General features: G+C 48.9%; 1 protein-coding gene and 2 pseudogenes across 1 annotated transcript; all 3 read right to left on the bottom strand.

Moving 5' to 3' along the window:
- Positions 1–4,279: 4,279 nt before the first annotated feature.
- On the bottom strand, positions 4,280–5,903 carry LOC136529849 (tetraspanin-8-like). The gene is made up of 2 exons (XM_066522901.1): positions 5,069–5,903; positions 4,280–4,989 (listed from the first exon to the last, which is right to left on the bottom strand). Exons 1-2 carry the CDS (start codon positions 5,582–5,584, stop codon positions 4,660–4,662), a joined length of 846 nt encoding a protein of 281 aa, XP_066378998.1. The 5' UTR covers positions 5,585–5,903; the 3' UTR covers positions 4,280–4,659.
- Positions 5,904–12,385: 6,482 nt separating this feature from the next.
- LOC136526080 (protein trichome birefringence-like 19) lies at positions 12,386–13,638 on the bottom strand (annotated as a pseudogene).
- Positions 13,639–14,314: 676 nt separating this feature from the next.
- Positions 14,315–15,078, bottom strand: LOC136527996 (uncharacterized; annotated as a pseudogene).
- Between the last annotated feature and the right edge of the window lie 348 nt (positions 15,079–15,426).

Here is a 15,426-nt window from a genome sequence, read left to right on the forward strand (position 1 = left end):
ATTGGGACAATGGGTCCAGAAAAAGGATGCGAAGCACTGAACCAAATTACATTGGGCATGTTTTCAGGATTTGTGGTCAAATCCACCAGGCCACTGGAACCAATGGACATCAGCTTACTACAGAACTACATTAGATGCATCATCCGCTAATTTCTCTAAAGGTTAATCACTAAAGCTTCTAGTACTGAACCACAAAAATAAAATAGCAGATCTGTGGGCTTTTAGATATACACATAACAATACTCAAATTGGCTATGCACGCAATAAGAGAAGAACGAGATTAATTCTAATCGGTACCTTCCGGAGGGTTGTTGCGAGCTTGCCGTAGGAGAAGGGACGGAAGCAGAGGCCGGCTCTCTGTCGATGTAGACAGAGCCGGAGAAGGATGCCGGTTGAGGGAGACAGATCGGAGGAAGTCGTTGTCCTCGTCGTCGTCCTGGATCTCCAGTGGCAGGAACTCGTCGTCGTCTTCGTTACCGTCCTCGTTTCTGGCGAGTTCGATGGTGAAATAATTCCAGCGGGGGCGAGGGCAGGGCGTCGGCGTGCGAGAGGACGAGGGCGAGGGCACGAAGGCAGTTCCTGTTGGCGTGGGGTGACCGGGTGAACCCTTGGCCGGCGCGACACCCGTGCGAGGGCGGCGGCGGCTAGAGCGAGGGAGAGAGCAGGGCGGCGGCGGGTAGGACGAGGGAGACAGAGAGCTAGGTGCGTGCACGAGACTGGCGAGTTCGGCGTGTGTCACGTGGGTGGGGGTGGGGGGGCGTGCAAAATGACCATAATGCCCTTGAACGAATAAAATCAATAAAAATAGCTATTTTGGAGAGGCATCAGCAAGCGTCAGCAAGCGTTAGAAAGCATTTCCAACCATTGTAAAAGGGCTCACGAACGAAACAATTATGAGTAACACAATGACGGCACTAGGTCACAAAGCACACTCTCAATTATTTTTTATCAGATTCATTTCTACCTATACTTTTATACTGCAGAATGAAGTGTCCATGCTTATGATTAAAGCTGATCCTGAAGCTGCAACCACGCTTCACCGACAGTTCGCAAAGAAACAACTAACTGATGAATTAGCAAGGGATGTTAAGTCACTCACTCAACCTTTGCCGCTGCTTTCACCCTGCCTGGGGGATACAGCAATGATTCTGGAAGCGAGGGACTTCCTGTTATGGCAAGGAAGTTAGCGTTTCAAGCATTCTTGATTTCTGACACCTTAGCAATGTGCTCCTCGCTTGCCATCTCTTTCGTATGCATCCTAGCAAGGTGGAGGATCTCGAATTCTTGCTTTACTACAGATCCTTTACGAAGAAGCTTATGTGGTTTGCATACATGGCGACCACTATAGCGTTTGCAACGGGTTTATACACCGTGTTGGCCCCAAAAATGATGTGGTTAGCCGTTGGAATTTGTTTCCTTTCGGTTTTACTGCCCATTCTCACTAAGCTGCTAGGTGAGTGGCCTGTCGTGAAGCTTAGATTTCGGTTGGGGTAAGACTTTCAAGTCTGATCTCCTTGATATGGTATGACGTCATCAAATTTGTATTATTTGTTCTGCTTTTCAACACTACATATAAATTCATGCAAAATGTATGTTGTAATATATACATTTTATTTTGGTGATATGTCTGGAAGATATGATACCATGGAGAGTTGGAGACGATTATACCAGAGACAATATTTCTGAGTTATAATGAAAAAAGTGTTACTCCATTTCTTGAATAATATATCATTTACAAATCTGGAGAAACTTTCATTCAAAATTTAATGTTAGAGTGCTAGACTACACACACATATTCAAGAAATGTTTGGGCCTAGAACTCCCAGCTCATCCCTGTAAGTGGACCTAGATTTTAGTTCAAATTCCGAAAGGTGTACAGGGATGACCTAGTGATGTTTTAAGTTTACCATGCTAGGAGAGATCAAGAGCCGCCACTGTAAACTGAATACCATAGGCGGCTGCCTTAGTAGGCGCCCTGCCGACCCATGGTAACATCATTCTCGCAAGCATCTTTCTAAGGGCACGAACAACGCGTCCCTTCCACCCGTCTCTATATCGCAGTTTTTGCAAAAAGAACCCCGTGGAAGCCTAGAGACGGAGGCTGCGTCGCCTCGCGAGATGACGGGGAAGGCTCGTGCTCTGAGGCCCAGACGGCGACTCCAGCAGTGTTGTACGACAACCCTCTCCAAGTTGACGGCTCATAGATCCCATGCGCGTGGGGTTCTGATTTCGGCACGCGCGCTCACGGGCCTCCGTGGGGGGCCAGCCACGGCCGGTGCCGGGTCGTCGGGGCACGAACGGGCTCTGCCTTGCATCGTTCCACCACCGTGCGCCGCTGTCCACAGCAACAGGGGCGAAGAGGAGGCAGCGACGGGGAGCATCGTGCTATGGGACATGGCCGGCCAGAGCGGGAGAGTCGTGCTCGAGCTCATCAGTACCAAGATCCACCACAGTAATCATGTCGCTCCTCGCTCCTCGTCCAATGCACCAGCACATTGTCTATCTTTTTTTTCTCTCGCGCGCTACTTCGAGTTGACCTGTTTTTTCTTTTTCGCTACTCCAGTATTAAATTGTTTGCAGACGGGTGAGTTATTCGACCTGTCTTTTTGGCTGTCTGTATATCAGATTTCAATCTCTTGCCTATGGGTTATCAACCTGTTCAGGAGGCCGTATCGTATCGTGGATTATTTACTGCTGGCTGGTTTGGTGTGAGAGAAAAACACTGTTCCCGACTGAAAATTTACGATCGTTTACGAGCAAGCGAACAGGCTGTATACATGCCCTGAGATCTCACCTATGAAAATGGGTTTATATGCATGTGCGACCGGCCACTTGTGTCCATGTCATTTTCCGGGGCATGCTCTTAAATGCCTGCCTATGTGTAAAGATGGCAACGGGCCCCGATACCCGATACCCGACGGGTATTTGATCTATTAGGGGACGGGGATGGGATCATATTTTTACTCGCGGGCATCTAAATGGGTAAGAATCCATCCCCAACTGGTATAGCGGGTACGAGAACGTTCCCTGTTTACCCGTCCCCATTACCCGTTGGGGAACCCGACTATTTGAGCTGTCATGCGAGTATTAGGCCCAAAGAAGCTCAACATAGGTATTTTGGTCCAAATCTGAACAATCATATATATACTTTGTGTGTTCTAGGAACCCTAGTTTAATTTTTCATCACCATCTCCGCCAGCAGCACAAGCACGCCTGCCTCATGAGCGCTCGTGCCCCTCACTTTCTTAGTTTGGTCTCTCTGTCACCTTTGCTCGTCCTCCTCGCAACCTCGCTCCTTCTCCTCGGTATCTCCGAGACTCCGACACTTATACCCGGGTGAAGAAGAAATGTCTCCGATTGCAAAGCTACGACCCCAAGTGTCCTTGTTTATCGGGTATGCAGTACCCGTCGGATATCTGTTACCCGACCGATACCCGACGGGTACGGGGATGTGCAAGAATCTATACCCGAGATAGTTAACGGGGACGGGGACGGGATAAATTCTCCGTAGCAAGGAAGAGAACGTTCCGGTGATACCCGACGAATACATCCCTGTTGCCATCCTTACCTATGTGTTGTCTGTTCGTTTTCCTCGCATCACTACTTCAACAACCTCCACCAACATCAGTTCACGCGAACTCCTGGGAAAACGAATTGCCAAACGCCGGTCACGTCCTCGCTACCACGCCGTGGCTCCTCACCTGCCACGCCGCGTCAATTTTTCCAATAAATAGAGGGTGGGGGTTTTCTCGCTACACTCTCCCTCTCCACAATCTCCCACCTTTTTGTCACACCCTGATCTGATAACACCTTAAAGACGAGATGTCAGATGGAGTGTGCCGCAGAGGATAGTGAACCACCCCATACAGAACCGTGTTCACCGGTACCAGTCGCAGGATTCCAAGTTGGTACCCACGGTAACAAAATAGGAATCATTGCAACACTTAACTAAACTCGTAATATAAATTATACCTTGTTTCAAAAAAACATCGGGTAAACACGGAGAGACAACCTTCAATAACTGCAACGGCGGAACTTAGCATGGCTAGCACACCAATCCACAGGCAGTGGGTTGGGTCTAGGGACGAAACACGAAACGGTGACATTCAACATCTTCAGCCTGAACTTGATGGAGAAGAAAACAGCAACAAAAGGAGAGTGGGTACTTTTGTACTCGCAAGCCAAGTGAAATGGGATTATGCAAACTTCAACGGAAGCCACCCTTGGTTCATTTACTTTATATTTTGGTGTTTGATGATCAACAAGACCAAATTGAATAAATAAATTTGCAAGTGTTGTTTGTTCTTTGCAAACGTGACTTGAACGAATGCGACGTGATGATCCGACACCTCAAGCAAGTCAATAAAAGCAACATAGAAAACTTACAAGATCAGACAAAGTTCAAGGCACGAGATCATATCGCAACCAAGTCGGACACAAAGGTCACGGAGAAGAGAAAGAAGGATCAGAAGGGCGTCGGATCAATACGGGAGAGTCCGACTCTCACAGGCCCTTACGTGGCCTTGAGCCGTGAGCCGAGAGACACACACCGGGAGTCAGACTCAGGGTCGTCCTCGCTCAAAAACCGAACCATCTACAATGGGTTTCTAACCTAAACCATTTTCAACTCGATCGGAGTTGGCCGATCGCCGCCGTGGCTCATGTTTGGTCAGGGCCACCTCCATTGAGGTAACGACCGCCACCTCTGCTGCGCAAGGCGCAGCACCCGATCGTGTAGACAACGATAAGGAACGCGAGGAGGGAAACGTTCACGATCGCCACTGTCTTCCACTTCTTCTTGACAGTCTCCAGCACGCCGGCCTTGCATGCGTCGCACTCGAAACAAAGCACGTGCCGGTCGTTGCTCCATGCCCGGCAGTCACCGTCGCTGGCTGCCGCCGGAGGCAACGCCCCCGATCTCGGGGCCTCCCAGAACGTGGCGTTCACGTACCGGAACCTGCACCACGTCGGCGGCTTGCAGCAACCAGACTGCACCGTTGCAAGCGAACACGTATGAAACTCACGAGTTGACAGTTGTTTCTGATTTTATCACAATGAGTGTACCTACCTGGATTGGCGAGAGGTGTTGCCTGTAGAATTCCATGGCGTCTTCCCCCACGGCACCACGGAGCCGGCCGCCGCACACGCGCGCCTGAGAGAGGCAGCTCTCGACTTGCCGCCACGTCTCCGGCTCGGCGATCCGCGCCTGCAGCCAGCCGGCGTAGTCCCCAAGCCGGTACTCCCTGTACCCGCGCCCGGACACGGCGCTGCCCGCGCCCCGGTTAGTGACCACGAACGCGAACACGGTGAACGCGAACACGGCGACGACGAGCAGGAACATGAAGGCGACGTACACCCAGAGGAACGGCGTCGCGGCGTCGCGGCGCCCGCAGGCGCCGGCGAGGCCGACGAGCGAGAGCAGCAGCAGTGCGCAGCCGAACGCGACGACGGGGATCTGCAGGGCGCGCTCGCACTCCGTGGTGGCGCGCGTGAGGAAGTAGACGCCCGCGCACAGCACCGGCAGGGACAGGAGGAGCGTCACCAGGTTCAGGGCGCCCAGGAGGCCGTGGCTCAGCCTCGCCATTGACGATGACAGCACCTGTGTGGTTGCGTGCTGCAAATTAACTTGCAAACTGCAGCCCACCTGAGTATAACCACGAACGCTGCATCTGTAGTAGTAGTAGAGATCAATTGGTGTGATCTTGCTACACGCAGATAGATGCAGATATATATCTCTGTCGTCAGTGTAAGATTGGGATTTCTGGCTGATCTTGATGCGGCTCTTGGTGGTTTAATTTGGAGCAAGAAATGGGGAGAATTAGCAGTCTAGAATCTAGATACGTAGTGGGTGCTCGCAGAAAAGAGTGAGCTTTGACGGTTGGTTGTTCTCCTGTTGTTTTGGGGTTGAGGAGGTCAAGGACAAAACGCAGAAGAGGGAGACGAGGGGAACAGGTGTGTGCAAGAGGAGGCTGGCCTTAAACTGTGGAGCGTTTTTGCTCAAGTTCATCTTGTTGTCGTCGTTCATGGTCGTCGGTTTTCACGGCATGCAGGCGCAGGCGGGACAGGTGGCACAATGTGGTTGCCGTGAGTGGGAAAGTCGTTTCTTGAATTTGAAATATATTTCTGTCAACATAAGGTTGTTTCCGACAAATCCGTTAGAACCAAAGTGTTATTTAGAATTAATACAACTAATTCAAAATGAATATATTTTTTACTTTATTAGAAGATTCATCATTTCAAATTTACTATTTCCACATTTCAAATTTACTATTTTAATAATCGGCACATGAATTTTGAAATCATTAATCTGTTCCAAGTTGTTAAGTTACAATAAAATTGTATAAGTCACAATAAATGTACTGAATCAAACTTTAAAAATTGCCGAAACAATAAGTACATAAGTTTTATATTGTCTAAAAATCACAAAATAAGTACAAACCAAACAGTAAGAGTGAATTATTGGTTAAAAAAGAAGATAAAATGGTAAATGAAATGTAAAATGGAAATAAAAATGAATCAAATGTACGCATTTATAATATTTATGGTTGAACTGTGGAGTTCAAATGAAGAAAAATAGAGAACCAACGTGCTGAAATTGGAGATAAAAAGAATAGGAAGGCTTCTTTAGGTAGTGCTATTGGAGTCGTCTGCAGGAACCATACCCATAGAAACACAGGGACTATCTACTAAATCAAAATAAAAGGCCTGCTTTAGGTAGTAGTGTAGTACTGTTAGAGATATTATAAAAGTAGAGGTAGATGAGGGAAATTAGAAGCAAATTTATAGCAAAATTTTAAATTATATTTCATAATGGCTAATGTAGAATAAGTTAGATGCAAATTTATGGGTTATTTTAATTTTTTTTTATAACGACAAATGTGAATAGTCCCAATATGAATTTAGGAATGTTTCATAATGGCAAAAGTGAATACTTATTTATAAAAAAGAATAGTTCCCATTGCTCTTTTATAATTGACGATGATTAGAGTTTACCAAATTAAGTTAGATGTCTCGGTGAGAACAACGCCTCAATTAGTAATATTAGTAACATCCAAACGTGAAAAAAAGTTCAAAGCTAGAGGTGAATACGGTAATGCTTAGACGCGGGTGTACGTCCACACGGACGGCTCGCCCCGCCCGCTCGCTCCTGCCCATGCAGATTCGACCTACCCGTCGCGCGCCCAAACCTGCTTCGCGCGGCCTCTGCTCTCCCTATTCTCACCCTCCCCATCTCTCGGTCTCTCTCGTGCGTCTACTGGTAGCAGAGCTCCTCCCGGTTCTCTTCCCCAACACCAGCGCCGCCGGGATGCCTCGCTGTCGTAGGCTACCGCCGATGGCCACTGTGCGCATGTGCTGGGGCGCCTCAGGTCATCCCTGACCGAGCCAAGGGCACCCACGAGCGTGACCGGTGCTGGTGGTGCTCGCGCACCGCCGCTAGCCGTCAGCTCCCACCTCGACGGCCGGAATCGACCAGCCTCGACCTCTCCTCCATCGGTGATGCTGGTTTCGAGTGTATGTTGCAAGTGTACGTTTCATGTTGCAAGCATATGTTTTAGGTGTTTCAAACGTATGTTTCTACTGTTTCATCTGGATATTGCAGAAGTAGATCTGGATGTGGTATAACATGCATGTTGCAAATATATGTTTCAAGTGTTCCACGTGTTTGTCGATGTTTTACCACCGGCAACCCGCCACGGGATACCCGGGGCGGTGATTTGTTCGGAGGGGTATCGGTGTTTGCAGGAACTCGATGGTAAACGTAGGGAGACAACGATTTATACTGGTTCGACACGCCGGAAAGTCACGGCGCCCTACGTCCAGTTTGGTGTGGATAGTATATTGCGCCCTGCGCTATTTGTTGTGTTGCGAGGTATGTTGTGGTTATGTCTGTCGCTGTCGTTTGATCTAGGGACCCCTGCCCTCCTTTATATAGTCCAGGAGAGGCGGGAGTCCTAGTTGGTTATAAAGTAGAGATCCTAGTAGGATTACGTGCAACTAGTCCTAGTAGGATTACATGTAGGGAATCCTAGTTAGACTAGGTCTTCTTCTCTCTTCTCCGTGGGAAACCCCATGGGTCTCGCATCGACAAGCCCCCGAGCATCTCATGGATGAGCTTCGGAAGCCTTCTTGTTCTTCTTGGTCTTCGTTGAGTTGTTGTAAATCCGTTCGAGGTTCTTCTTGAAGTGAAACCTTGAGATGGTCTTCTTTGTCTTTTCTTCGGCTGATGTGCACTTTTGGATAAAAGTGCACTCAGTGAGTGTAGCCTCCGAGCCTCTTGCTTGTTGGGACAAGAAGCCAGAGGGTCCCTTTAGTCTTCTTGGTTGCTCCGAGTTCTTTTTCGGTGGGTGCAATTTTTCGTAAAAAATTGCACTCACTGAGTGTAGCCCCCGAGCCTCTTGCTTTTGCTTGCAAAAGTTGGAGGGTCTAGATTCTTGTCTTCAAAAAATTTTTGGGGTTATGTATCCCGCAGCTCCCGAGCCTTCTCTGAGTACTTTTCTTTAGAATAGAAATCGGATGAAGGGTCTTGATGTGTTGTTTTTGTTGTAGTCTTGAGTACTTGTATTCTTGGTCTTTCATCCTTGAATTCGAGCCCCCGAGCATAGTTGAAGCGAATGCTGAGCCCCTGAGCTTAGTTTTTTGACTAAGCCGTGATGCTCTTCCGAGTTGTTTTTTATTCAACGAGGTCGTTTCTAGACTTCTCTGGTTCTTGATGTCCCTCTTCCAGGTTGTTTGCACTTCGTCCAGGTTCTTTCTGAATTTGTATGTACCTCATCCGGGTTGTTTGCACTTCGTCCAGGTTCTTTCTGAATTTGTATGTACCTCATCTGGGTTTTTTTTATCAATCCGGGTTCTTTCTGAAATGTTCTTCCAGGTTGTTTTTGATTCATCCGGGTTCTTTCTGATCTTGTCTTGGTTCTTGCTGCACCTCTTCCAGGTTGTTTGCACTTCGTCCAGGTCCTTTCTGAACTTGTATATACCTCATCCGGGTTGTTTTCTGATCAATCCGGGTTCTTTCTGAATTTGTCTTGGTACTTGCAGCACCTCTTCGGGGTTGTTTACGCTTCGTCCAGGTTCTTTCTGAACTTGTATGTACCTCATCCGGGTTGTTTTCTGATCAATCCGGGTTCTTTCTGAATTTGTCTTGGTACTTGCAGCACCTCTTCGGGGTTGTTTGCGCTTCGTCCAGGTTCTTTCTGAATTTGTATGTACCTCATCCGGGTTGTTTTCTGATCAATCCGGGTTGTTTCTGGACTAGCTCTCAGGAGCGTGTTTTCCTGATCTCATGGTACCGATGTAGCTCCCCTGCATGTTAAACATAAAAATATGTTGTAAATGACATTTCGGATATGAAGTGGGGAGCATGTCCCATATTTGAATAATCAATCAGGGGCGGGCCCCTGCATTATGAAATGCATATAAACTTTTTGTGTCTTGCTCTTGCTAGGCCATGTAAATTCCTCAGGTAGTGTCCTGTTACGTTTAAGCACTTGAATCTCGCGTGTGGTTCAGAGGTTCATTGACGTGACCATCCGTTCGAGTAGACAAGCTTCACGGATTAAGGTCTGTTCTACCTGAGGACTTTAGCGACCGTTAAGAGAAGACTTAGAGCACTATGTTTGCTCACATGATGATTTTTTGTGTCTTCCCTTGCTAGGTCGGTTAATTTTCTAGGTAGTAGCCTATTACGTTTAAGCACTTGAATCTCGCGTATGGTTCAGAGGTCTATTGACGTGACCACCCGTATGGTTCAGAGGTTCTTTGACGTGACCATCCGTATGGTTCAGAGGTTCATTGACGTGACCATCCATTCGAGAAAACAAGCTTCACGAATTAAGGCTTACTATCCGAGAAAATTAACAGCCGTTAAGGGAAGATGATATGGCCACATAGGCATACGAATAATATCCGGAATATATAAAAAATGAGATGTGACTTAGCTTGGTTCGTGGCCGCGTTGTTGACGAAGCCGTGGCGGTCGTTGATGAAGCCGACTAGTCGGAGTCGATTCCGACTAGTTGTCGATCACGTGGAATCCGCCCTCGACTAGTTTTCTCGACGAGAGGAGTAGTCGAAATAGTCGTCCGCCGGTCGCTGAGTGCTCTCGCGAATTTGAAGTAGTCATCGGGGACGTTGGGGTAGTAATGCTCGCGTACGTCTTCTGTGTATGTTGAGCGAAGGTCTTGGAATCTCTTTGGTAGCTTCTTTGTTATACGTAGCAGAATTCTTTGAATTTGACAAGTCTGTTGCTGATCGGACTCGGATAGATTGCGGTGAGTTGATTGACTTGCTCTAGGAAAAAGTAGATGCAAAGGACCACCTCTGTAGACCGGGCTTGTCGTCTTGCATGTAACGGCAGAGATTAAGCGCTATGGATTTCCTAGATTTCTTTGACTTGCAGGCTGCTAGCTTGCTATAGTTTGTAGCTGCAGCGCTCGTTGATAGGCTCGCTGGAGTCGGAATCCCGTGCGAGTGCCGTGCCTAATGCGGTCATTGGGATCGGGGACCCCACATCCCGTGTCAGACAGAGTAAGATCGATCCAGATGAGACATTGGCTAGCTTCGTGATGAAACGCATCTGGTTTGATGTAGTTGACGAGTTGACGTGGACGAGTTGCCCATGTAGGACGGGGATCACCATGGAGAAGTCGAGCTTCTGCGGGACGGTGCTGAAGATGCATCTCAGATAGGGCCGATGAGGGCCGCAGCGAGTTGTCGACGAGGGCTGCGAATATTGATCTTGAGGTCCTATCGCCGAGAACGTGTTGTTGATCTTGAGGGTCGACGAGAGCTGCAGCGACTTGTCGATGAGGGCCAACAAGAGCCACAACAAATCTTTGATCTTGAGGTCCACCGAGCTCTCAAACGTAAAGCGCCGAGAACCCCTACCTGGCGCGCCAGCTGTCGATGTTTCACCACCGGCAACCCGCCACGAGATACCCGGGGCGGTGATTTGTTCGGAGGGGTATCGGCGTTTGCAGGAACTCGATGGTAAACGCAGGGAGACAACGATTTATACTGGTTCGGCACGCCGGAAAGTCACGGCGCCCTACGTCCAGTTTGGTGTGGATAGTATATTGCGCCCTGCGCTATTTGTTGTGTTGCGAGGTATGTTGTGGTTATGTCTGTCGCTGTCGTTTGATCTAGGGACCCCTGCCCTCCTTTATATAGTCCAGGAGAGGCGGGAGTCCTAGTTGGTTACAAAGTAGAGATCCTAGTAGGATTACGTGCAACTAGTTCTAGTAGGATTACATGTAGGGAATCCTAGTTAGACTAGGTCTTCTTCTCTCTTCTCCGTGGGAAACCCCATGGGTCTCGCATCGACAGTGTTTTAGACGTATGTTTCAAGTGTTCCATTTGAATGTTGCTGAAGTAGATCTGGATGTTGCATAACATGCATGTTTCAAGCGTATGTTTCAAGTGTTTTACGTGTTTCATACGTATGTTGCAAATGTTTTAGATGTATGTTGCAAGTGGTTCAGCTGCTTTGGACGTATGTTGCAAGTGGTTCAGCTGCTTTGGACGTATGTTGCAAGTGGTTTTATCTGGATGTTGCAAAAATAGATCTGGTGTTGTACATGTTGCAATGGGACCACGTGTCGCAGCCGCCTCCTGCAGCTGCTAGGGTGTCGTGCATGCGTGTGGGAAGCGAAGCGGTGGAGCGTGTCGCGTCGCGGTGGCGGACGCGAGAAGCGGATCGGAGGATGGCGGAAGGGACGCATGCTATCCCCACTTGCATGCGTAGCCGGAAACTGAGTGACGCGGACGGTTCCAGTCTATGCGTGCAACACGCGTGCAACAGGTGCGGACGTCGGACGCTAATCATGCCGCTGTGAATATAATTATATGAACGTGGTTTGCACTACTGTAAACTACTAGTTTCCCGAGTTCGAATTTTTAGGGAAAGGTCCCAAAACCATTGGGAACCTGAGCCCCTAGGTTATTTCGTAGGTAACTGTAGGGACCACCACTCTCTCTTCTCCCAACGAAATCATACAGTTCCTAGGGAAATACTAATTTCCCTACGGTTTTGAACAGGAACTCAACGAAGACCGATAATTCCATATGACTAAAAAAAACCCGCAGGGAACAACATAAACCGTAGTGAAACTCGGGGTTTCCAGTAGTGTTTGTAGGTAGACGATGGCAAAATGTGTTTAGTCGTCGAACTGATTGCAGACGGACTTGATTTAGTTCGTTGGGAATGAACGCAGCTGCGGACGGTGTATTTCTGATGCATTGCCCTGCCAGGATCGTGCAAATTGCCAAGAACACGGACACGGGCCAATGTGATCAGTAGAATATATTGTGTCTCATCACAAATAATGTTTGAGTAGAACAAAAAATATTGGAATTAAAATGATTTTTCCTTGTCTATTGAATGCGTCTAATAACGGCTGGCCAGGATGTGAAGTAGCAGCTCGTTCCACACATCGATCGGTCCCGGCAGACACCAGTGCAGGCAGTCGACGTCGAAGCCTTCGTGCTCGCCGGGGCCGTGGCCGTACCGGTCGGGGTGCCCGTCCGGCCGGCGCAGCATCATCTCGGTCACGTCCATCATCCTCAGCCGCACGCCGTTCCTCCTCGCGTCCTCCGCCGCCGCCGCGAACTCCTCCACCTGCGCCGCGTAGAAGTCGCGCTCCGGCTCCACCATCTCCAGCGGCGGGTCCTCGGGGTCGGTCGGCCGCGTGGCCGTGCACTCCCCGCCGTCGAACCACCCGCCGTTCTCGTAGTGCGTCGGCGCCACTGTCCGCAGGATGGCGGTCCCCTTGAACCCCTCCATCCCGGCGGCTAGCGCCCGGAACGCGGCCCGCTGCGCATACTGGGGCCTGAGCGCTGTGACGTTAGCCATGTCGACGCGGCCGCCGCTGTAGTACACGGCGGGGCGCGCGAACCAGTGCGACGCGGACACGACCACGTAGTCGTGGTCCTTGGCGGCCGCCGTCCACCGCTCGTCAGGCTCGTGGAGGCGGAGGTCGCTGGGGCCCGCGAACACCTCGCCCTGCCCCGGCGGCCCCGCGTCAGGCGCCACCGCACCTGGAACGGCGTCCAGAAGAAGGCGACCGTGAACCTGTGCGCCGGGAACCGCCAGTACTCGAATCCCTCCGCCGACCGCGACGACCTCGACGGGCTCTCCACCTGCGACAAGGTGCACACGAGCGACCGGACGTGGCAACTGGCCAGCGAGTCCCCGACGAAGAGGATCGACCTGCCCCGGACTAGCCCGAAGAATCGCGCGGCGTCGAAGCGCTCCAGTTCGCCGCAGTCGCCGCCGTCTGGCTGCCACCGCCACCGCAGGAACTCCGTGCTTGGCTTGCCATGCTTCATGCAGTTCTGGTAGCCCTCGATGAACGCGCACGTCGCGTTGGTGTAGTACGGCCGCGCGGTGGGGTCGCGCACCCACCGGCCTCGCGTGAGGTCGCAGGTGCCGCCGGCGCTGGAGAACAGGGAGGAGGAGGTGGGCGTGGGCGACCATCATTGGAAGGGGCGGCCGAGAAAAAGAACCGACAACGTGGCACCGGCGAAGAAGAGGACAGCAGCGAGGGCGGCGGACTTGATCTTGGGAACGGCGTGGCGGCTCCGGCGATGATCTCCAGTGAGGAGGCCACGAATGGATTGGATCACCGTGAGTGTCTTCATTGGTGACCACCTTCCAGCAGATGGCGCGGTGTTGTGGAGTGGCTACGGATCTCTGCGTATTGCACGGGAGCGCAAGCGCGGTGCTGGTTAGAAGTGATTATAATTTGAGACTGATGGTCAGTCAACGCAGCTCATAGAATGTTGAAATACTGCTGGTACAAGTGCATCGAAAAGTCAACTCAACCAAAATGTTATGCTCGTGGCCAGTTCAATGTACGTGACTGTGAAAATGTATATATACTTGTAGTACTTAAATTTGAGTCGCCCTGCGTCAGCCGAGACTGACATGGCTAGCTGGGCCGCCCGCCGGCCCTCGCAGGTGCTTGTATCGTAGTGTGTTGGGCTGTACTGTTACAACCCAATTGGGCCGCGCACACGGGCTGATTACACAATTGCTGATGGGTCTTTGCACGTGTTGCCGAAATTTAGGTAAGCCAAGTCTTTGACCGCGTTTGGATTATATATATACTAGGTAGATAGTGTGTCCGTGCGTTGCTATGGGATAACTAAATTTTTGTACTAAAAACACATGAATCATACGATAAGATAATAATACTATAAAATTAAATACTAACATTAAAGTTACAGTTAATCCAAAAAGCAAAGTTTGTAAAATTAACAGTCACGGAGAGCGCGACGTCATAGGCTTACAAACTCTACTTTATAGACCTTCCGTGATGCGCCTAAGATAATGTTTTATATCGGCAGAAAGAAATCTCCGATATTCATTTCTTTCGTGCGCCAATAAATCCACGAATAAGTTCCGTCGCATCTCTGTACCATCCTGTACACAGGCTCGAGTTATATGTCAATATTAGTGCCTGTCGCATGGGTAATACTGCGTCTCTTGAAAAATCTTCCACAAAAACTTAAAACAAAGTGTTATACCCACCGTATAAATATGTGTGACTTTTGGTCTATTCCACGCAGACATATACTGTAGAATAAAATATCCACTTAAGTGTATGTGGTAAGATTCACGATCAACGATATATAGAAATAGTTAAATCGTAGGTATTATTATTGCAAGCTATAGTGACTTTGCGTTAGTTACCCATCTATGTCCTCTGCAATGTTTCCTTCCCGTCTAAATTTTCATTTGAAGACATCCTCATTCCATCCAGGAATATATACATTCACTGCGTTCGTGTACTGCAAGGTAAATCCAAGAGTGTACCTGGCATACATCAGCGCTGATGTGTCTTTACACCAGTCTTTAATAGGTCTAGGATCAATCATGATAAGCATCTGCTCCTTCCGATCGAAAACATAAAGCATATACTTTCGAACGTGCAGCCATGGCAAAAGAAACTACAAACATGGTAGCGTTTATAATAGTATATAGGAAACAAGTAATAAAAGCAGGAGCAAGCGACTTACCTATCTGTATTGTGCTAAGTTGTATTCCATATCCTCACATACACCAATCGCAACAGCCATTTCTTTCTTAGTGTATTTTTACGGTATTCTGGCATTTTTTGTTAAAACACACATTTTCTGGAAGAAAAGGATATCGAGAGTCAGGATTAGTATAACTTGACCTACTTTATACAATTAGGAGAACAACAAATAAGACAATATAATATAGCACGATAAGAATTTTAAAAATATGCTTAGACAGAATCTCAGGTCCATGTGATGTTTCGTAATACTATTGTAATTTTTTCATTGTATTGTACTCTCGAGCTGTCTGAAAACGGACACCTAAGTTGAAACAGTTCTCAGAGATGTCTCGATTGTTCATTAACAACTCTTGTAGGTCCTTGACACTTAGGGCAATCATGGAGG

This window comes from Miscanthus floridulus, chromosome 19 (genome assembly GCF_019320115.1).
Source record: "Miscanthus floridulus cultivar M001 chromosome 19, ASM1932011v1, whole genome shotgun sequence".
In the NCBI taxonomy this organism is placed as follows: domain Eukaryota; kingdom Viridiplantae; phylum Streptophyta; class Magnoliopsida; order Poales; family Poaceae; genus Miscanthus; species Miscanthus floridulus.

Coding starts and splice junctions, on each gene's coding strand:
- LOC136529849 (XM_066522901.1), bottom strand. CDS start 5,584: ATGGCGAGGCTGAGCCACGGCCTCCTGGGCGCCCTGAACCTGGTGACG. Junction 4,990..5,068: donor AACACCTCTCGCCAATCCAG/GTAGGTACACTC, acceptor GCAACGGTGCAG/TCTGGTTGCTGCAAGCCGCC.